This window comes from Pezoporus occidentalis, unplaced genomic scaffold (assembly GCF_034315485.1).
Source record: "Pezoporus occidentalis ecotype Australia unplaced genomic scaffold, CSIRO_AGI_Poc_V1 ctg182, whole genome shotgun sequence".
Taxonomy (NCBI): domain Eukaryota; kingdom Metazoa; phylum Chordata; class Aves; order Psittaciformes; family Psittacidae; genus Pezoporus; species Pezoporus occidentalis.
The window spans coordinates 443,281-465,514 of NW_026913662.1; the positions used below are offsets into that span (position 1 = coordinate 443,281).

The 22,234-nt window shown below is 37.5% G+C and overlaps 1 protein-coding gene across 4 annotated transcripts in view; it reads left to right on the forward strand.

Annotated features, from left to right (window-relative positions):
- The window catches only part of SCYL2 (SCY1 like pseudokinase 2), a 33,525-nt gene that overhangs the window by 1,225 nt on the left and 10,066 nt on the right, over positions 1-22,234 (forward strand). For 3 of the 4 annotated variants that reach the window (XM_062615460.1, XM_062615462.1, XM_062615461.1), the window contains exons 2-9: positions 3,879-4,083; positions 9,607-9,764; positions 15,849-15,993; positions 16,594-16,743; positions 17,342-17,563; positions 18,435-18,551; positions 20,329-20,454; positions 21,869-22,045. In XM_062615460.1, the coding sequence (XP_062471444.1) occupies positions 3,907-4,083; positions 9,607-9,764; positions 15,849-15,993; positions 16,594-16,743; positions 17,342-17,563; positions 18,435-18,551; positions 20,329-20,454; positions 21,869-22,045 (1,272 nt within the window). In that variant the 5' untranslated portion in view covers positions 3,879-3,906. The remainder of the gene's footprint in view (positions 1-3,878; positions 4,084-9,606; positions 9,765-15,848; positions 15,994-16,593; positions 16,744-17,341; positions 17,564-18,434; positions 18,552-20,328; positions 20,455-21,868; positions 22,046-22,234) is intronic. The other variant, XM_062615464.1, reaches the window with a different exon arrangement.

Consider the following 22,234-nt stretch of genomic DNA (forward strand, 5'->3'; position numbering starts at 1 on the left):
TTAAATCATGCAGTTGTTTTACATTAAGTGAGAATGGTGAGGAATTGAAGAATCTTTGTTTTGGATTTACCTTTATTTCACCATTTTGAATGTTCTGCCTCGTTTCTCATTTCTGCGCTGGCTGTTTCCTCCTACCTTGCCAAGTGATTCATCATCATTCGGACATATCGTTGCTGGTGTACATCAGCATAAAGACCATTATTGACTGGGAGGGGAATTTCTGAAAACAACACATTGCCCATTCAGATTTCTTTCTAGGATTAGTTCCAGGTTTCATGGAGCTAGTATCAGTAGCATTAATATTACCCATGAAATTCAAACAGGATGAAATCAAAGTTCTCAAACTTATATTCAATGTCCTGTGTTGCTTGTCTGAACACTATTACTCTTAATATCCTGTACTTTTCTCATTTATTACATTTTAACTTGAAATGAAAGTTTCATTGTGGGTGACTATTGTCCTGTGGTTGTTAATTTTTCTATAAAAAGTAGTTGAGTTTTAAAACAACTGAACAAACCAAGGTTTGTACAGTTGTGAACTAAAATTTTATATTTCAGATACGGTTAATCATGATGATTTGTTGTATTATTAATACTACCCAGAATAGGTGTATGGGTTGTGTTTGGGGGGTTTTTTGCATGGATTTTCCAGGTACCTTTTACAGTTTAAATGCTGATACAAGGATTTCTACAAATATGCAATGTTACATGGACATGAACTTAAATCAGTAGCTGCTTATTGAGAAATAAGTTTCTAAGTACTCCTTACTTGGTAGCTGAATTAAACAGTAGTTTGCATACCATCAAGCTGGAGAGGAACAGGTTGGACAGCGCCTACCAGGCTTGATTTTTAAACCCTAATCCTTCAGACACTGGAATGCTGTTAACATTCTTACGTAGTGGCTTTTCCAGGCTTCTCAATAGAGTTAAACTTTCACCCACAGCAGAGGGCACTTCTGATTTAATCAAGGCTACACAATTTTCCAGCTGTGTAGAGAAGCTCCCTTTCAGATTTCTACAAGAGAACTTGAACATGCACATCCATTTTCTTCATAATATTTCCACAATTAATTTTATAAAGTGTCTCTTCAGTTTTCAGAGTTTTAACACAAGATTGTTTTGCACTGATACTAGAGAAGGTTTAACGCTGGGAGTGAATGAAATGATGCAAAAAGCACAAGGTTTAAAACCAAATAAATTAGATTTGTGGTTACCTTAAACTCATTAGGATTGATTTCATAGTCCTTTAGCATGTAGAGTTTGCCCCATGGAATAGCTGCAGAATAAAATCTCAGAGAGCTGGAAATACCTCCTGCTTTGAATACTCCACAATCCTTGTTTCTGTCAGCTTAATGAAAAATTCCTTTATATAGGGATATTAGCCAGTGTCTAACAGCTGTTTGGTCTTGGGCTGCCGAGTTATTAATTGTATGTTTTTTTCCACAGCACAATTCTTAAAGTAAAATTAACATATTGTTATAAAATGTCACATAGTGTAATAAAATAATTAAGGAATTGTATGTTCCCGTAATTTATTTCCAGCTATGTTCTCAACAAAACACTTAATACATAACAAGCAAGTATGTACTTAAGATTATCTCATTGTATTCAGACTCAGCTCCTCATCTGAAACTCACAGTCCCCATAATTAAGACCAACTCCACTTGAATGTGCTTGCAGTTAAACCTGGTTGTGCACCTGAATAGTCCCCTTAGAGCTATAACTGATATTTCTGATTTTGAAGTTGAGTATTTTCAAGATTAAGATCTGTGTGGCAGGATACCTTCCTGTTTTATAATAACATTTTCTTAAAACTCCTGCTTTGGTTCTTCATTTAGTAGCACAAATTTGAGTCACTCAGCTGACATGGAAAATGGAGGAATATCTATGGAGCTAGAGCATTTAGTGTATTTCTGCATTGCTCTGTGGAAGAATACTGAAGGTGGGGTACTGCAACAATATGCTGGAGTGAATTGTTCAGTAACTCATACAACTTTTTAAGAGGTTGTTTACTTTATCTGTTACTGCTTTCAGAAAATAAGTCTATCTTTCCAGTTTAATATTAATCAGATTATTTGTCCTGATTTCTAATGGCATCAGATCTATGGGAAGGAAGGTGTGCATGAACTTTAGTGTGGTTCATTTCAGTCAAGCTATAGAGGTGTCTAAAATAGGTTGCTCCAGGTTTTGTGAGACTAAAGAGCTGTGAAGAGGAAACAAACTCCATTTGTGTCTTGAATATGGAAAAAGCTGTGGAATGAATGTAGATATTATATAGACCAGACCATTACCTTATAAATGCATATAATACAGTGGGAAGAGCTGTAATTCATACAAGCAAGCACCGCATGTAATCAGAAGGACATTGGACTGATTAGTCCCAGTGCTCACTGGATTATTTGTTAATGCCTTTTGCTGCTTTTGTCCTTGTTATCATGATTTGATAAACATCATCTTTGTCACAACAGAATCTTGTCTTTGCCATTTGAACAGTAATGACTTTCTCTGTTTTTCAAAGAAGTACTTTAATACAAATTATATGCTAGTGAGTCGAGTATATGACAAATAAGGCCATAATTGAAAATAGTATTTCTGCAGATTTCAGTATATTTCCTGATGTGTTATCTTAGGTTTATTTTACTATAGATTGAAGAAATAGTGCTCTTCGTACCTTATTTGAAAAAAAGAATGAAGACACATCCTTAAATGTTGCTTTTGAATATACCACATAATGCTGATTCCAGGAAATAATTTTTCCTTGCATTTTCTCTTCATCTTTGCTCACACTGATAAGGAAGATGAATGTCTGTCTCTGTTTTGCACTGCTTGTTTCCTGTATTTGTTCTTTCTTGTGTATCCATATCAGAGACACAATTGTATAAATGAACATAGGCTTCAGAACTTCTGTCTGGCAGAATAGGCAAGTCAGATTTTTTGAAACTATGACAACTTGACAAATTTTGAAATTATGACAACTTAGGAAACTATGGAAGTACACACTAAGAGGAAGATGAACTGAATTGTAAGCTGCCACCATCCTTTATCTCATAAATTTACAAGGTGAAACTTCTGTGTACAGTTTTGTTAAAGCATAAAAAGGTGGTTTCTTGTTTCCTTCCCTTGCATCATCTTATTAATACTTAAACTCATTAATACTTAAATCATACACATAGTAATGTCAGTGGGTAAAATACTGAATTTTAAGCTTTGACAAGCACAGTATAGGAAAGAACACATTTTTCTTCTGTATATAATACACATCTGTTCTTCTTCTGGTCTGGAACCTTTCCCGTCATGGGAGCAGTTTACATATTCTCTGCTTTATTCAATTACCTGCTTTTAAGAAATGGTTGAATTTCTCAGATCTAATGAAGAATGATCAAGAGATTTAGAAGTTTTTGAGGAGGAGTAGAAGCAATGACACAGTGAGGTGGGAGTCAGTCTCTTCTCCCAAGTAACAAGTGTTAGGACAAAAGGTAATATCTTCAAGCTGTGCCAGGGGAGATTTAGATTGGATATTAGGAAACATTTCTTCACTGAAAGGGTGGTCAGGTATTGGAACAGGCTGCCCAAGGGAAGTGGTGGAATCACTGTCCCTGGAAGTGTTAAAAAAACATATAGATGAGGACCCCAGTGATATGGTTTGTGGTGGTCTTGGCGGTCCTGGGGTAATGGTTGGACTTGATCTTAAAAGTCTTTTCCAATTGAGTTGACAGTGTGATTCTATGACGTATAATCCCCAGGCATGCACATGCAAATAATTGTATGCAGTATGGATATGTATAATTGCAAAGCCCTTGTGTAGGTGTTACACTTCTCAACATGTGTCTTGTGTTAAGAGAAATTGTGAAACTTTTTTTTTTTTCTTGTCTTTGTAGAATAATACATTGGGGCACAGTTGAGACAATGGAGTCCATGCTGAGTAAGTTGAAGAGTACCGTTACAAAGGTAACGGCTGATGTCACCAGTGCAGTCATGGGAAATCCTGTTACCAGGGAGTTTGATGTTGGCCGACATATTGCCAGTGGTGGTAATGGTCTTGCTTGGAAGATATTTAATGGAACTAAAAAATCAACAAAACAGGTGGGTGGCCAAGTAAAGACCTAAGTTTATAGGTTAGTTTGTAAGCATTAGATAACAGCCTATTAGGTAGCAGTTGGTGTCATTTAAATACAAAATCCAACTGGGCAGACCAGTGGTAAGGGTAGTACCATAAGTAAAATGAAACGAAGAACTGAACGTCATTTAAATATAATGTCCTCAACTACACAGGTGATAAGCCTTCACTGCTGGAGAAGGAAGTGATTTTGCATTCATAGCATACCATTCCGGACCAAGGTCTAAAAGAATAAAGAAGCTTGTTTTAACATGGATTGGTTACAGTATCACAGTATGCTAGAGATTGGTTCCCCAATTTATTTACCTTCCAGCTTTTTTTTTTTTAATTCTGGCAACAGGACTGGCTTTTTACAGTTTAAAATAATCGTGAAATATACCATCATTTTTTTCTCAGCAACAGAGCCTGTAGTTTTTTGCTCAGCTTAGTTGTAAAGCTAGCAGAATTAAGGAGATAATGGTTTGCACTTCAAGACTGCTGTAGTTGTGTTTAACTTTTATTGTGGTAGTCCTAAATATATTAATGTTAGGTAAGTAAACTTTCTGTTGTTTTGATTGTGCATACATTAGCTTTGAAAGGAAAGCTTCCTACTATTTGAACTTTAAAGGCAGATTCATTTTAGAACTGAAATAGTTGTATTATATACCTTATGGCGGAAACAAATTCATAGCAAAAAACACTGACAAGCTTCTAAAAATAAAGCCCTAAAAAGCTGGAGGAAAATTTTTTCTGGCAAAAGACCAGAGTAATATTGGAATGCTTTTCAGTATTTTAGTTCAAAGACTGTTTTGCTTTGCACAGTGGGAAGCTTTGGTAAAACATGTGTTTGCATATTGAGTTACATTTGAGTATTTATTGAAAAAATGCATGAGTGCCTGTGGGTAAAATAGAGAACAAAAATGAAAGGGAAAACAAACAAAGTTGCTAAAATCAAGCACTCAGTTGCTACCTTAAAATTTCCCTTGCTTTTATATTCATGACATAGACTTTAACATGATCACATTTAATGTATTTTTTTCCACTACATCATTCAGTTTACAGGATAGATGGTGAACTGTAGTATTTAAATATTTTGGGTTTGGTTTGGTTTGTTTTTTTCTTTTCTTTGTTGTTGTTCTGTGCCTAGTCTGGGGTATTATTCCCCACACTGTTCAAAATGTCATTGAAAATAGAAGGATTTGAGTTTCTGCAGTGTTCATCACAATAGTTCTAGAATGTTTTACAGGTATTGTTAACATGCTTTGTCAGTATGCAGTGAGGTAAATAGGAAAAGATTGCTATTTCATTATCGTTACATTTCCAAACCTTTTGAAGGCTTTAAATTAGTAATACTTTCTAGTTTTGTTTGCATCTTTTACGACACACAAGCCCAGTGAGAATTATTTCTGTCCTCTTACCCCCCCCCCCCCCTTTTTTTAGCAGTTACATTGGCTAAGATAGGAGCAGGATTTTTGCATTCTCTTTGGTTTATAAGGTGTTTATGTGGGTAAATAAGGACATGTATTTTAAACTGTCAGTGTGTGTTTCAAATTGCTCTGTGTTTAATAAGAAATGCGAGATTGCAAGTGGACCTGGAGGATGTGGTGGGTGGACTCTGACCAGCAATAAAATACCCACACAGCTACTCAATCATTTCCACACCCCCAGCAGGCTGAGGGCTGAAAATAAGAAAAAAAGCAAGAAAACTCCTGGGTCAAGATCTGGATAGTTTAATAGGTGAAGGAAGGCAGGAGGAAAACCAGGTAAAGCAAAGGAAATTGTTCACTACATCCCACAGGCAGACTGATGCTCAAGTTAGTCTCCAAACAACAGCCACCTTTGAAGCCAAAAGCCCCTTCTTTCTCTACTCTAGTTTTTACCGCTGAGCATGATGTTATATGATATGGAGTAGCCTTTTGGCCAGTTTGGGTTGGCTGTCCTGATCATGTCCCATTCCAGTCTCCTGCCTACCCACAGCCTACTTACTGTGGGAGCAGAGTAGGAAAAAATGAAAGCCTTGAGCCTCTGCAAGGACTGTTCAGCAGCAGCGAAAACAGTGGTGTGTTATCAGTACTGTTTTAGCCACAAATCTAAAACACAGCACCTTATGGGATGCTATTAAGAAAGTTAAATCCAGCTCAGTTGGACTCAGTACAAAGGAAGACTGCCTAAAGAAGCTGGAAATAGGAAACTGGGGTGTTTACTGATTAAAAATACAAGGATAAAAAAGCCTTATGAACTTTATTAGTGAATACCAGGTCTCCAGGTCTTTGACACAAGAGTCAACAGGATTCCCATAAAATACACAAGCACAATCAAACAGAACTGTTTGACACTTTTCTGTTCAGTGTTTAAAAGTGTTCTAGATGAGTAAATGTGATTATAGCCCAGTTAAGTCCATCCTGTGTGTTCCTTGTTGTGGACAATGATGCTTACTACTGTTGGCACAGGTGACATTCATTTCCTTGTCAAAAGCAGTGTAGAACTTAAACAGTGATATTTTTTAGGTGATTCATGTTAAAAATATAAATTCTTGACAGTAACAACAGATGTTTTCTTTAAGGTCTTAATCCTGGCAAATATTTACACAGTACACATCATAACATACAGCTGTCTCAGTAACATCACTGAGGTTTGCCTAATATCACTTTGAAGTAAATAAGTATCATAGAATCATAGAATACCTTAAGATCATCTAATTCCAACCCCCCTGCCATGGGCAGGGACACCTCATGCTAAATCATATCACCCAAGGCCTCGTCCAACCTGGTCTTGAACACTGCCAGGGATGGAGCATTCACAACCTCCCTGGGCAACCCATTCCAGTGCCTCACCACCCTAACAGGAAACAATTTCCTCCTTATATCCAATCTAAACTTCCCCTGTTTAAGTTTTAACCTGTTACCCCTTGTCCTATCGCTACCCTTGGCTTAAACATGTGGGAGATGAGACAGAAGGTGCAGATGGTCTTATGTTTGTGAACAGAACTGAGATTTAAATTTAGATCTCTTGAGTGGTCAGTCTAGTCCTCTAAATACTTGTCTATACTTACTAGCCCAGCATTACCAATATACTTGTTGAGACAAGAGCATGTAGAACAAGGTGTGTATACTTCCTTTCACATAATGAATGAAAATCTGTGTTGTTAATGGTAAGGGTTGTTTTGTCTCTACTTTTTCCACTTTCTTTGCGGAGACCAGTCTTATTTTTTTTTAATATATTTTAGGTTTTTAATGTTAATTTTACATCAGGAAGTCAGAATTATGCAGAATTAAATAACGAGTAGTCATCTGCAGGAGGAAGTTACTCTTCCTTCAAACCTATGAAATGGAAAAAAAAAAAACAAAAAACCAACAAAGTAGAAGCTTCTCTAGAGCTTTCTGTGGAGAGAAGTGGTAACTGTGTAGCCATAGCAGGCCTTCATCTTGGCAAGTTTCCATGGAAGTAATGGCAGGAAGTTGAATCCCTATCAGCTATAGTCAGTAGGCCTTTTTGGGCTGAGTAACTCGAGGCTTGAATTCTTGTGAAACAGAAAAGGAAGAACAGAAATAATGTGTTCATAGTCAGAATTTGACAGGTCAGTTCACAAACCGTAATACCATGAACACTTTTAAATGTTTCCCAGCATGCTATATTGTTTCAATAATTAATTGTGCCTTGAGAGTGTGTTCTGTGGCCCATGACTCGGGTATCTCTTCATTCTTCTGTACAATCATATCTGGTGACATAGGGGAGTTAAGATACTATATTGTTGATATAGCATTCAGCATATAAAAATCAATGTTGATTATAGAATTGAATTTCAGAATGCCATATTTTGAATTACTAATATCAAACGACAATTAACATTTTAGTGTCCATGAGCAGAGATGTCTGTATCAGACGTTACATCAAAATGAAGGTATTGAAAGCAAGGTGTCACACAGCTCAGATTATTTTGATTCTTGACACTCTACAGTAACTAAGTCTACAAAATCAATGTGACAGAAAGAATTTTCATACCTAGAATACTACAATTTTATATAAATATTTATGGTAACCTAATTTTGTATATGTAAAAATTCAGTCAAACTTCAAATAAACCATGAAGGATTGCAGCAAGCACCAACAGAACTTATATATAGCCATCGTAAAATATTCATATGTTAGCTGATGTCGCATTCTATGCAATTTAAAAATTAACTTCCTGAATTCTTTTGACTTGTTGTTAAACAGAGGTGCTTTCAGAAGCGCTGTATTAATTTGAAAGTTTGTTATTGGTCACATATTGCTCAATACATTCACATTTTGTAATGGAAAATGTGTAGTTTTTTTAAATAGTGGGTATTGCGTGTATCTTTCAACCCCTGTCATTGATTCTTGCCTGCCTTGTGCCAGTGTTAATGTTTGATCCATCACACTTGTTGGAGTTGAAGCAGGGAGCTGCAATGGATAGAAGCAGGAAGAGTGTACTTAGCTGAGTTAGCTGTAGATATTCACCTGCTAGTGGTTTAATGAAACAGGTACCAGCTAAAAAATATAAACCAATTTTTTTCTGTGTTGGACTTATTTTCTCTTTTTATATAAATAGTGTAACTGTTCCTCTGAGGTTGTAATTAGAATAATGGTTATAGAATGTGCAGTACAAGAGCCTAGACTTCCTCGTGGGACTGAAAATTGTATTTTCGTTTTATTTTGTACTCGTTTCTAACCTTTATTATTATTTATAACACTATTGTAGGAGTACAAGAATGTTTGTTTCATGATTTTTTTTTTCTAATTTCCTTTCTTCTTCAATTGGTTTGTTTGTTTTTAATGGCTTCCAAGATGGGGATGTAATCTAATTTTTTATTTCACATCTACTTTTGTAATTTCAAAGTCTCATACAAATTTATTAGTTTTCTTTAGCTCCATTTGCAGAGATTTGATGGAAGAACTATTTTCTTTGGTTTTATTGTCTAGTGCGTTTCTGGGACTCCTTTTTACACATATGCAAGCATTAAAAATTCTTAATATTTTATCATGGTCTTATAAACTGATTGACTATAAATTATGTTTCATGAATGTCTAGTTTAATATAGATTGTACTTCTTTGGGGCAGATTGCTGAAACAAGGCCTAGTTTAATAAAGCACCACTTGATATATTAAATGCCAAACAAATGCACATCTGCTCAAAATATTTTAATTGCTCATAGTTGATGTAAATGCTTTCATCTGCTTCAATTTAAGCTGATACATGTCCTATGGATCTGCTGCTTTGTTACTGTGTAGGTAGTGGTTATAGTTCATGTATTACTGTTAGTAATACATGTTAGTACCTTAACTGTTAAAATATATGTCCTGGAGGTTCTGTACAGTAACATGTGATTATGACTGGGACAAAGTAAGGACAATACGTATATATACATCAAAACACTTACTGCATTTGTGGGATTGTACTGTTTATTCAAAAAATGTATATGCAGTTGCATACAGGCTTGGTTTTTTTGGCTATGTGATATACTGAGTGAATTTTGTTGCCTATTTCTAGGAAGTGGCTGTTTTTGTCTTTGATAAGAAGCTAATAGACAAGTATCAAAAATTTGAAAAGGATCAGATTATTGATTCTCTAAAACGAGGTGTTCAACAGCTAACCAGGCTTCGGCACCCTCGACTGCTTACTGTTCAACATCCGTTGGAAGAATCCAGGTAAACTGTAGAGAACTGACTTTCTTAATCATTTTTTTGTTATTGGATGTACAATATCTGGAATATTCAGCGCATATATCTGTTGTGGTTTAAGCCCAGCCGGGAACCCAGAGCCATGTAGTCGCTCGCTCACTGCTGTGACTGGTGCTGCTGAACCCAGGACAACATCTGATGAGATTCAAGTTCACTGTGTTTACTTATGTGAGAACAGTATTCACCCCACCCTCAGATTTCACCCCCTGTCCCCCAAGCCATAGGATGCATTTCTGGTGTGAATCTACTGCATGATCTTACAGTTGCACCTGCAAAGCTACACATGACCCTTATAGCATGAAAATTTGGTAGTTCAATTAATTTCACTTTTAAAGAACTCCCTGAAACATTTTTTCTTTCAAAAGGTTGTTTATGCATTTGTTCCATTTATGGAACATATGTATAAATGTGTGACTGAAGATTTTTAGTAAATTGTGTGTTGTGGCCAATATGTTCGGAAGGTCCTCAGATGCCAATCAAGGGAGAGAAAATTCAGTGTGCTCTTTGTAGTGCTTATTTGATTTATTTAAATTTGGTCATTAGGCAATAAGTGGGTTAATTAATCAAATGTAGTGATAACAGCACACTAAAATCTAACAAAACGAAACCTGAAAATAAAATAGAAATCTGATCCTGATCCTACTGAGGAAGATCATGAAGGTTTTAGAGGATTTTTCCAAAGTAGTTTCTCTGAATTATAGCCTGCTGAAGAGTCATTGTACATTGCCTTTCAAAATTGTACATTTTCGACTGTGTCTGTTAACCTGCATTCTTCCAAATGTACTGGCTTCTAGGAGCTGGGAATACTGTAGCAATGCTTCTTCATCTTTGTGTCACCTACTTCGGGAAGGATTTCTTGGATTAAATGACACTTGCATATTCATATATGTATTTCCTCACGTATTAAACACATTTTACATTAACAAGGGTTCCAAGCTGTCATTTCGCCTGTTTCAGTATGCCCCTCACAAAAGCCTAGAGGATCATTAGTTAGATAATTGAAGACAGCTTTGAGTACCCTACAACAGTATGGACTAGATTGCGTAGGGTCACCTCAGTCATAGTGTATGCAAGTGAATTCTGGAGTATACCCCAGACTTATTAATTAATCGAGTATTTCAATTGACTCAGCAACTAGATCTTCAATTATTTTTCCTCTGAACTCTGCACTACAGTAGGAAAGGCTAAGACTCATATCTTGGAGTGTTAAGAAAGCTTTAGTGTTTTTCTTGTGAAGAAATTGAGCCTTTTCAGTAAAATTAAGAGTGTAGTTATGTCAGAATTCTCATTTGTGATATTTTAGTGATGCCCTGTGCTTTGTTCCAGTGGTGGTTCTTTCTGTATTCATCATGCTCAGCTACTGGTAGAAACACAGTTGTGCAAAACCTGTCCAGTTGCTTGCTGTGCCAGAAACTGATGTAATGGGTTTTGGAGAGGGTTCCTAAAAGAAAAATTTGCTGTGTAACCTTGTGCAAGCATGCTGTAAGATTTCTTTAGAATTGCAGGTCTTCCCAGAGTGTTTATTCTTGAAGAAATCCGTCATGGGCTCCTGGCTAGACTGTACCTGGCCTTTTTTTGTGTCTCCAAAGTATCATACAGTTGTGTTGAACTGCTTGCAGCTTACCCTTTGTTCTGTCTTGGTGGGGCAAAGTGATACTTGATGTACCTGCACTGCTGAAGTAGATGTAGCAAGAAAGGCCATATGTTTAGGCCTTAGTGTGTAAAGTGGTAGCTTTTCCACTATTAATAGAATGTTTGTAGTCCCAATTATTGGCATTCCATGTAATTATATTTCATATAAGTATATATTGCACATATTATAATGTATAAATTTTTACATGCATTTATATAGCAAATAACTCTTCATTTATTCTAAATATTTCATATAAATACATTTACTTACAACTGGTCTTAAATTCCAGTGACAGCACAGATAAGTAATATTATTCTATATTTAACTTCGTGTTGGAGAAAAGGATAAAAAAAGCCAAATTATAAATTCACTCATAATGTCATTACTACCCATTAAAAATAGGAGCAGTTTGAGGAGTCCCAGATACTTAATTACTAGATATTCCATCTGTTGCAGTTTCTCCCAAAGCATATGGTTTTTTAGCCATTTTAAACTTGTTTTCTTTTTATTATGTTACTCTGAATTCCATTTTAATATTATTCAGGGAACTGTTAAAGAGGCTGCACAGTGTGGCAGACATCAGCTTCTGCAGTGTTCAGTTGCTTTAACTACACTTGCCCTATCCTTCCATTACTCTGACTTTAGTCCTTACTTAATTTGCTCCTGAAGTGAAAAATAAACTGCCATGTTCTTATTCCCTCAAAACAACAGCAATCAGAGCAATTTTGAAGCTCAGTGTTAAAACCATTGCACTTCATGTGTAGAAGTTTGCTTCATCTGTGCTTTTCAAATACTGTTGATGCAAAAATGCATAAGCAAGATACGTAGTTTTTCACGAAGAAAACAGTAGATAAGATAATTTAGAAAACAGTCACTTCACATGCAAACTGCAGTGCATACATCAAGGTTATTTGTGTTTGTGCCTCTCCTATTCATTTGCAAAGTAAAGGAATATTCAGGTGCTACCTTACGTTTTCTTAATTTTGTTTCTGATCATTGTCTGACCACAGTAAGTATTGCTTCAGTCGGGGATGTGTCTGTTTTAGGCACAGCTAAAAGCCTGATTTTAGTTTTAGTAATAGTGTCGTGGTTTAAACCCAGTCAGCCATAAATCACGCAGTCGTTCTCTCACTCCCCCCCTTCTTTTCCTCCCCCTACTCCCAGAGGGAGGGAGAGGAGAATCGAAAAGAATGCAACTCCCACGGTTGAGATAAGAGCAGTCCAGTAACTAAGGTGTAACACAAATCACTACTGCTACCACCACTGATAATAATGATAAAGGAAATAACAAGGGAAGAGAATACAACACTTCACCACCCTCCAACCGATAACTCATCCTGACCGAGCACAGACCGATACTTAGTCCAACCCTGCAGTCCCTTAGCCCTTCCAAGTAACTCTCAGTTACATCCTGGGCATAGAATCATAGGATCATAGAATCGTTAGGGTTGGAAAGGACCTTAAGATCATCTAGTTCCAACCCCCTGCCGTGGGCAGGGACACCTTACGCTCAGTCATATCACCCAAGGCCTCGTCCAACCTGGTCTTGAACGCTGCTAGGGATGGAGCATTCACAACCTCCCTGGGCAACCTATTCCAGTGCCTCACCACCCTAACAGGAAAGAATTTCCTTCTTATATCCAATCTAAATGCGCGAGGCTTTTCCTATCTGTCTATGGAGTGCTTCATCCGCAGGTTCTCCTTGATCAGGTGGTCTGTAACAGATCCCCACAGTAATGTCTCCAATAGCTATATTCCCTTTAACCCTGACCCACAAACTCTCTGTGGACTGCTCACCTGTCCCCAGACAGAGTTCCATACTCTCCAGCCTATCCCTAACATAAAGGGCAACTCCCCCTCCCCGCCTGCCAGGCCTGGCTTTTCTAAAGAGCCTGTAACCTTCCATTCCAACACTCCAGCCATAGGAGCCATCCCACCATGTTTCTGTGATGCCTATTATATCATCCCCCCGTAGACGTGCGCACATCTCTTAATTCCTCTTGTTTGTTCCCCATGCTACGGGCATTTGTATAGAGGCATCTGAGCCGAGCTCCAGCTGAAGCTGGCTCATTGGCTGGAGTGGCTGGGATATCTCTACATTGCTCTGAGCATTTATTATAGGTTCTGGCAACTGACTGGGTGTGTTGGGATGGAATGATGCCCCCTCCCCCAACACATCTAGTTTAAAGCCTCCTTGACCGGTCTGGCAAGCTTCCTACCAAAACTGCTCTTTCCCTTCTTTATCAGACCAGCTCCACCAGCCCCCACTAGACCTGGCCTACAAACTTGTGTCCTGTGTTCAAGGCACCCAAACTCCTGACTATGACACCACCCTTTTAACCATTTATTAACCTGGCTAATCCTCCTAGATTTTTTTAGGTCCTCCCCTGTACCCTGGAGAATTGATGAAAAGACAGCCTGAGCTCCAGAGCCCCTAACCACCTCCTCCAGGGCTCTGTAGTCCTTCTTTATGTTCCCCAGGCTACTACTATCTATATCCCTAGCACCCACATGTATCACCAGGAGTGGGTAATAGTCCATGGGACTTACTAGAGCAGGCAGCCTCTCTGCCACATCCCTGATCCGTGCCCCCGGTAGGCAGCACACCTCCCTTGAGACGGGGTCTGGCCGGCAAACGAGTGCTTCTGTCCCTTTCGGTGTAGAGTCCCCTACTACTACGACCCGCCGCTTTTTCCTAGCAGCACCAGTAGAGATCTTTAGCAGTGCATCAGCCCACTGTTCCTGGCTCAAGTGCGTTTCCTCATTAGCCCTCTGCAGGACAGCAAAGCAGTTCTGAGTGGGGACAGGGGATTTAGGGGGAAGCCCCTTGCTTTTGGTTGTCATTTTCCTTCTTTATTTTTTTTTTTTTTTTTTTGTCACTGATTCCCAGCTTCCCAGGTTAATGACCTCCTTCCTTCCTTCATGAGGTAGAGGTGAAGCTCGAGGCCCCTGCACAGTTTGGGCCAGGAGCAAGCATTCTACCCTCTGCTCCAGTGTTGAAGGCATCCTCTCTTGAGCTACTCACCTCAGCAATTGACGTGCTGTGGTATGGAATACCTCTTTGGCTAGTTTGAGTCAGGTGTCCTGTCTCTGCTTCTTCCTGGCTTCCCCTCCTCCCTGGCAGAGCATGAGGCTCAGAAAGCCCTTGGCCAGGCTAAGCATTTGAGCAGTAACTAAAAACATCAGTGTTATCAGCGCTGTTCCCAGACAGAAAGTCAAAAATACAGCACTGCACCAGCTAAGAAGGAGAAAAAATGACTGGTACTGCTAAACCGAGGATACTATCCACCCCTTATTCTGTGCCATTAACGTCATGCTCAGATCCCACATTTTCAATATACCATCACTCTTATATATATACTTACATCTACATCCACACATACAGAGAGAGAGATCATTCCTTAATGCATGGAACAGTCCCCATAAACTTGCTGAGTCCATTCGGTCCATGATGTTGGGTTCCATCTCTTATAACAGTCTTTCAGAGCAGGAGAGGCTGTGTGCAGTGTTCACAGTAGTGAATAACCTGGGCAATAGTGTCCATTGCTAAGTCCACCCGTCGATCATGAGCCCATCTCTATGTTGCATCTCTGCCCTGATGGCCTGAATTGTCATGGGCCCACCAGGCTCAAAATAATTCACTGTCCCCTTCAGCACTTTCTGCAGCTTGTTGCTGGCAACTCCATACAGCTGCCTTCCATCTCTGACACTTCCAAAGCACTGGAGGGGCCCAGTAGACTAGATACTCGCTCATACTGTCCCACACACCCTGCCACTCATGACTGTCCAGCCTTGGGGAAAACCTCTTGGTCCTCCTATATCGTCATCTGACCCTAGACAAGACCCAAACCCGATTCTGCTTAACTCTTGGAATCAGACAAAATTGTCGTGGGTAAAACACAGTCTGTATGTGTGCCAACATGGTGATCCCCATCACAATCAGCAGGCAGGTCCCAAGGATACCCAAAACCTTCAGAACTCTCAAGCGATGCTGCTGTACTTGTCACTGGGGCTGGTGTAGCTCCTGTGCTTGCCGGCTCTCTCACCACCAGGTTCTCTTTTCCCGAGTCCAGATCTTCCTCCTCTGCCTTGCTCAATTCTTAGTAAGAATTGTTTAATTTTTCCTGTATCAGGGCAAGAAAAGCATTGTTTTGTAAGTCTTTTTATGAAGCATTGTGTGCATTGTTAGTGATATATTTGGATGCTGAAGAATAAAATTTTTTTTGAATATTTCAGATATTTATATATTTCTCTTTAGTATAAATCACTTATAAGAATTCAAAACCTGAAATAAAAAATATTTTTAGATAACACCTAAAAAGTAAAGTGTAGTTGGATGTTTGTGTGGTTCTTTATTCACAGTAAAGAGATATATTACATTTATTTGCAAGAAATATTTCTGTGTATATCCTCTACAGGGATTGCTTGGCATTTTGTACAGAGCCAGTCTGTGCAAGTTTAGCTAATGTTCTTGGCAGCTGGGACAACCTACCTTCTCCTTTACCATCTGACATTAAAGAATACAAGCTTTATGATGTGGAGACCAAATACGGTTTGCTTCAGGTAGGACACAGATTGTCCTTATAATTTTCTTGCGCTTTTGGTATTAATGATTGTTTTATGAAGTTTGTAATCTGCCAAAGTTTTGTCTGCCTATAGTAAGTCAAATCAGGAAGTGAGAGATGATGCCCTGATCACTCTAGGTATAAGAGAGGATGAAGGCTGGAGGCTCTCTAATTTTCTACTGGTTTTGCTTATTCCAGTATGGAAAATACAGAATCAAATTAATTTTTATTTTCCATATATGTGGAATATATGTGTATGCTACAGCTGTCTCTCCCATATGTAAATCTTTTCTTTACCTTCTGTTGAGGAACAGTAGTAGCTCCTAGGTTTTATTTATTGAATATGTTGATCAACTTTGAAAAGCGTTGTTGTTCTTATGCTGTTATGGTTAATCAGCATTAGTAATCCCATCGGCTGATTACCCATCTGTGTTTAATTTCACTCCTACATAACTTTTAGGACATAGCCTAAAATAATAGTGAAGAATTGTTTCTTAGTTACCTTCCCAATTAAACCATGACCACAGAAATAGAATTTTTAGTCTTGCAGGATATGTGGGGAAATACTTGACCTGAAATAATAATCTTTTATTAACAGGTTTCTGAAGGCTTGTCATTTTTGCATAGCAGTGTGAAAATGGTCCATGGAAATATTACTCCTGAAAATATAATTTTGAATAAGAGTGGAGCATGGAAAATTATGGGCTTTGATTTTTGTATCCAGTCAACAAATCCATCTGAGCAGGAGGTAATAGATCTTTACATTTATCATCATTAGATTTCAAATTCAGAGCTTTGTCTGAAACCGGTTTCATGACCTTGCATTTCAGTAGTAAATAATTTATTTAATATCCACTTCTGTATTTTGTTGACAGGAAGTTTGAACCTATGGCACAGGTCTGGATTGAAGTGCTGCCTTTGGTCATCACAGAAAAAAGAGCCTGAATTGGCTCAGTGGAGTCAAAATAGTGATGGTTTCAGACAGAGGCTGAAGCCTGTGCCACTTCTGCTCACCTGCATGTTGGATGGTGTGCAAAGCTACCTAGTCTAGTCTCTTGCATCCACTTCAATGCCTGGTTGCTACCTCCTAAAATGAATTCCCATTGTAATTCATGTTTCTCACTTACAGCAGCGCTTTGATTTTTACATTACACTTCCCAGCTCTAATATTCAGACTTAACTGCATCAGCTAATCACTCTAAGCTACAGACAGATTCTTAACTGTTGCCTTACTCTGTTTCATTCATAATTGGAGTGCATTATTTTTTTGTTGCTGCATGAGTTTCTTATTTAAAATCTTCTTTAAAAATCCCTAATGAATGTACTTTCTTTTACTTCTCTTGTAGCCAAAGTTCCCTTGTAAGGAATGGGATCCAAACTTGCCTTCCTTGTGTCTTCCAAATCCTGAATATCTGGCACCAGAATATATTCTGTCTGTGAGCTGTGAGGCAGCCAGTGATATGTACTCTCTAGGAGCTGTTATGTATGCAGTATTCAATAAAGGGAAACCAATTTTTGAGGTCAACAAGCAGGATATTTATAAAAGCTTTAGTAGACAGCTGGATCAGGTATTTGTTCTATTTGTGACTATTATTTGCTGATTTTCATATTTAAAAAGTTATTGGTTTAAAATAGGTTTAAATATTTAGAATACAATACCAGTGCTCCAACACAAAAAAATCTGATATGTATCCTAACGTGCATGCTGTCTGTGTAACAAGAAAGAGGAGTGCTAGCAAAATGTAGGAAATAAAAATATATGTAGAGAAGGTTACATTTATCAATTTTGTAAACTACAAGTTTCATTTTTCACCTGATTTCTCTGTAAACCTGTTGAATGCTGGTCTTCTGGAGTAAGTACTTTGCCTGTTGAGAAGGGGTGTGAAATACAAGGCAGTAAATGACCTATGTAGGACTGCTGAAGATGGCTGAGTTTAGAGCCATTTGATTACTTGACATTGCAATTGGTATCCACTTAGCTATCAGTTCTTTCACATTCTTTGTGGACTATGAATATTAACAGAAGACAGTTACTTGGATCAGCTAATGTATGTTCACATGCAAGTTTCTTTTGCCATAATTTCTTTGGGAGCCTGTTGCCTTGGTTGTATATACTGTGTTTTAATGTGTGTAGACAACACCTCAAATAATGACGTGTGCCTGCTTAAAAATACTGGGTTTGTGTTCTCTGATAACCTGAACACAATGAGAAGTTGGAAATAGGGGAATGTGACCTGAAGCAGGTAGGCTGTTGGGAGACAGAAAGAAGACTATGAGGGATGAGAAGCAAATGGGTTAGAAAAAGAGGGAAAGGAGGCATATCGAAGGTGTGAGTAGAGAAACATCAAGAGGACAAAGTAGAGTACTGTTGTATATTGGAAATAGTTACATGCAGGATTTTCTAACGTCATGGTCCATGTGCTTAAATTACTTACACAGCTGAGCCGTTTAAGCTCCAGTACTCTTCAGAATATACCGGAGGAGGTGCGTGAACATGTAAAGCTACTCTTAAATGTAGCTCCAGCAGTCAGACCAGACGCAGATCAAATGACTAAGGTCAGTTCATGGAAAATACAGTAGCCATAGGAAAGAGGAAAAAGAGTGATTTGTAGAAAAAATAGAACAATTTTAAAGTGTTTTCCTGTTAATAATTTTAGTTGAAATGTTACGTACTTTTAAACTATTTTGGAAATAATGATGTAAGTTGATGCCAAAAATTGTCCTTATGCTGACCTTTATTAATATGGAAGAAGTGGGTGCTGAGACAGAATTGAGAATAATCATTCACTGCAACACTCTTTTGTTGCTTTCCAGTATTGAATTTTTTTTTTATATACAATTCAGTCTTCAAAATTGTACTGGAAGGATTTTAAAGCCATAAAATGATAAAGGGCAGTAAATTCAAGGATTAAATTTTGGCTTAATGACTTTTGTTATATTCTTAAATATGCAGAGGAATAGCTTAAAATGTATTTGGAGTTACTTGCCATAATAAAGCAAGAATTAATTTCAAGTAGGATAATTGAAATTTTAATTGACAAACTCTTCCTCCACTTACCTGTCTGAAAGTAGAATGTAAAAACACTGTTCTTCCTTTGTCTTATACCCCTTTTTTCTCGTATCCGATAGCCTTTCTGGTTCCTGTTTATAGATTTGCTTAGCTAAACAATTTTCTTCTTTTCCTTTCATATAAAATCAGTGTCTTAGCAGTTGGAAGAAATAGGGAACAAGTAATAGTTCTGCAAACATATATGCTGAAAGATGGGAGGTGAGGAAATTGGCAAATACTACGCAGGTATCAACTCACTTGTCTGAAGGACTACAATTAATAAATCTGTAAATGGTTGTATTAAGCAGTATGGTTTTATGAAGATGTTGAAATCTTTTTTACCATGTTGTGCTGCAGGCTGAAGTGTAGGGTAAAGGTACTGGAACTTTAGTTCCAAAAGCAGTTTGTTATGGCTAGCATGAGATGAATGTTTTTGGTGTGTGATCTAGAAAACAGAATTTAAGTTCATACTACAGACTAGCTTGAATTCTCTGCTGACAGATTCTTTCAATCTATATTGCCCTACTCCAGTCTGCTTTTCTGATTCTCTTTTTTCTTTATTGTTCTTACTGGCTTACACCAGAGGTTCTTTAAATGTTTTTATATCTTTTCTTTTTGCACAAACTTTTCAATGGAAAATAAAGTATATAAATAGCCTGAGAAACCATGCTTTGTCTTTAACTATTGCGAGCCCATGAAGTTTGATACATCCCTCCCTAAAACAGAGGTAGCAGGAAGAAGGAATTTTACCCATGCAATATTGTTACACAATAGTTAACAAGGCCTGTGGCCTCTTTGCTGAAGTAATGCAAACAGGGGATTGTCTGTGAAATTATAGTAGATAGGATTTACAAGTGGGTCTGAACATTGGAGAGAAATTTCTATAATTGACATTCATTGCATATAAATGCTTGTTGATACCTTCTATTTTCCAGGGGTGGTAGCCAGATCTGAATGACCTAGTAGGTAATTTTAATTAAGGTTTTTACTTCTTTTTTTTTTTTTTAGGTCACTATTTCATGGACAAAAAATTAAATTAGAGACATATAATGTGCATGAGTTTCTCTAAAATGCTAGGAAAATGCCATCTTAATAATCAGCCTTTATCTCAGAATATTATACTACACAGTATGAAAAATAGCTTTCTAATTGTTGCAGGCACATCATTGTAAAGTTTTACTGTAGTGCATTGAAAAGATAATTAAATTATTATATTTTGGAATCTTTGTTACAGTGTCAGTGTTGTCTCTCTTCAGATCACAAGCTTTTTAATCTTATTTTTAGATACCATTCTTTGATGATGTAGGAGCAATGACGCTTCAGTATTTTGATTCATTATTTCAAAGGGATAACCTTCAGAAATCGCAGTTTTTTAAAGGGCTACCAAAGGTTCTGCCAAAACTACCTAAGGTATGTCTGTATGATGTCTTGAAATAGTGAGTTTAAAAACATGTGAACATCTATTAACATACCAGATCTTGGAATTTGGACTTTATGTAGCATCCTACCTAAAAGACTGCCATGAGACTGTCAGAGTAGTAGGAAAGAAGGGGAGATTAGCAAATAATTGGTATGGAAATACTCCTCAGCTGTCAATAATTCTTTAAATGGAAAGTGGCAAGTTGTGCTATCAGTATGTATAAGGAACCGTGTCCTATTGTAGTTCATCCCGCTTTGGGAGTTGTCTTCACTTACAAGGCTTTCCCTTTGCTTCCGGATGCTATCATAGCTCTTTGAAGTCCTGTTGCCCCCTTTTCTCCCAGTAAGGCTGCTTCAAGTTTTTTCATAGCAAGGCAGTGTTTCAATGCTGAATGATGCAAAACTTCCTTCCCTCAGCAGATTAAGTGCTTTCTTCTGCTAGCAGTGCCCAGAAACCTCAAAGGCAAATGTCTGTCATTACAGATTTCTCCTGTGTAGTGTTAGATGCTATGTCTAGACTGACTCCTTTTCCTTTTGTCTTACTTAACTAATGTAAGTCATACTGCATATGTGGTAGAAAATGTAGCTGAATACATATGTAGTTTAATACATAACAGTTTAGATTCTCAACCATTGCATTAAATTTCTCTATTTTTAATTCTGTTTTGAACTACACAGTGCACAATTCAGATTTCATGTTTCATAACTCTGTTCTTTTTAGTTATTTTTTTCCTTTGATCAAAAATCATTGATACTCTGAATTTGAAAATAGATGGGATGTATTTCACCTAACTTAAGACAGCCACTGACTGACCTAATAATCTTTTTTTTCCCTCTGTCTTAAAAAGTATATTTTATGAGGAAATGAACTGTGCCTTTGAATTGTGTATTTCTTTTTAATGACTTAAAAGCATATAGGGATATCTACAGTAGACATCTGCAGTGTAAATACATATTTCATCAGCAGAATCCCATTTAGGGAATGTATCTGGAGTTTTATAGGGAGGTATAGTAGGGTTATCCTTTTTTTTGATGAGTAATGGGTTATTGAAGAACTGATTTTTTTTTTTTTTTGTGGGGTGATAAAGTCTTTTTAAAGAAAGCAGATAGAATAAGGTTTTCATAATTCACATATGTGGCTGAAAATCCTATTTCCTGTGCAGTTAATTGCTTTTTGTTGACCTTCACAGTTATAACCTTCAGTTATGTTTTGAGTGCAGAGAAAAGTAAGCAAAGTAGCATAGTGTAAATTAGCTAGACTATACTGTGAAAATAAGAGTTCAAAATTGAGATTTGTCTGCTTTTTTGTAAGAATCAGATTAATACAAAAGCTGTTGAGCTGGCACAATACTAACTTCCTGCAGTGCAGTACAATGTGATGCATGCTTTGTTTTTTTTCTTTTAGCGTGTCATAATTCAGCGAATTTTGCCCTGCTTGACTTCTGAATTTGTGAATCCTGATATGGTACCTTTTGTCTTGCCTAACGTTCTCCTAATTGCTGAGGAATGCACCAAAGAAGAATATGTCAGGCTCATTCTGCCTGATCTTGGTCCTGTTTTTAAGCAGCAAGAACCAATCCAGGTGTGTTAATATTGTTCAGATTGCAGTTTTTCTCTTTGTAATTTTTTTCCCTGAAAAATGACTAATTGTTCTATTTCCCTTTTCCAGCTTCACACAGATTTCCCAGCCTGCTCTGTAGTTGTTGAGGCAGTCAGTCTTTATTTGTAGATTTTTTTTCCAGGAAATTCACAAAGCGTCTGCTTCTGCTTC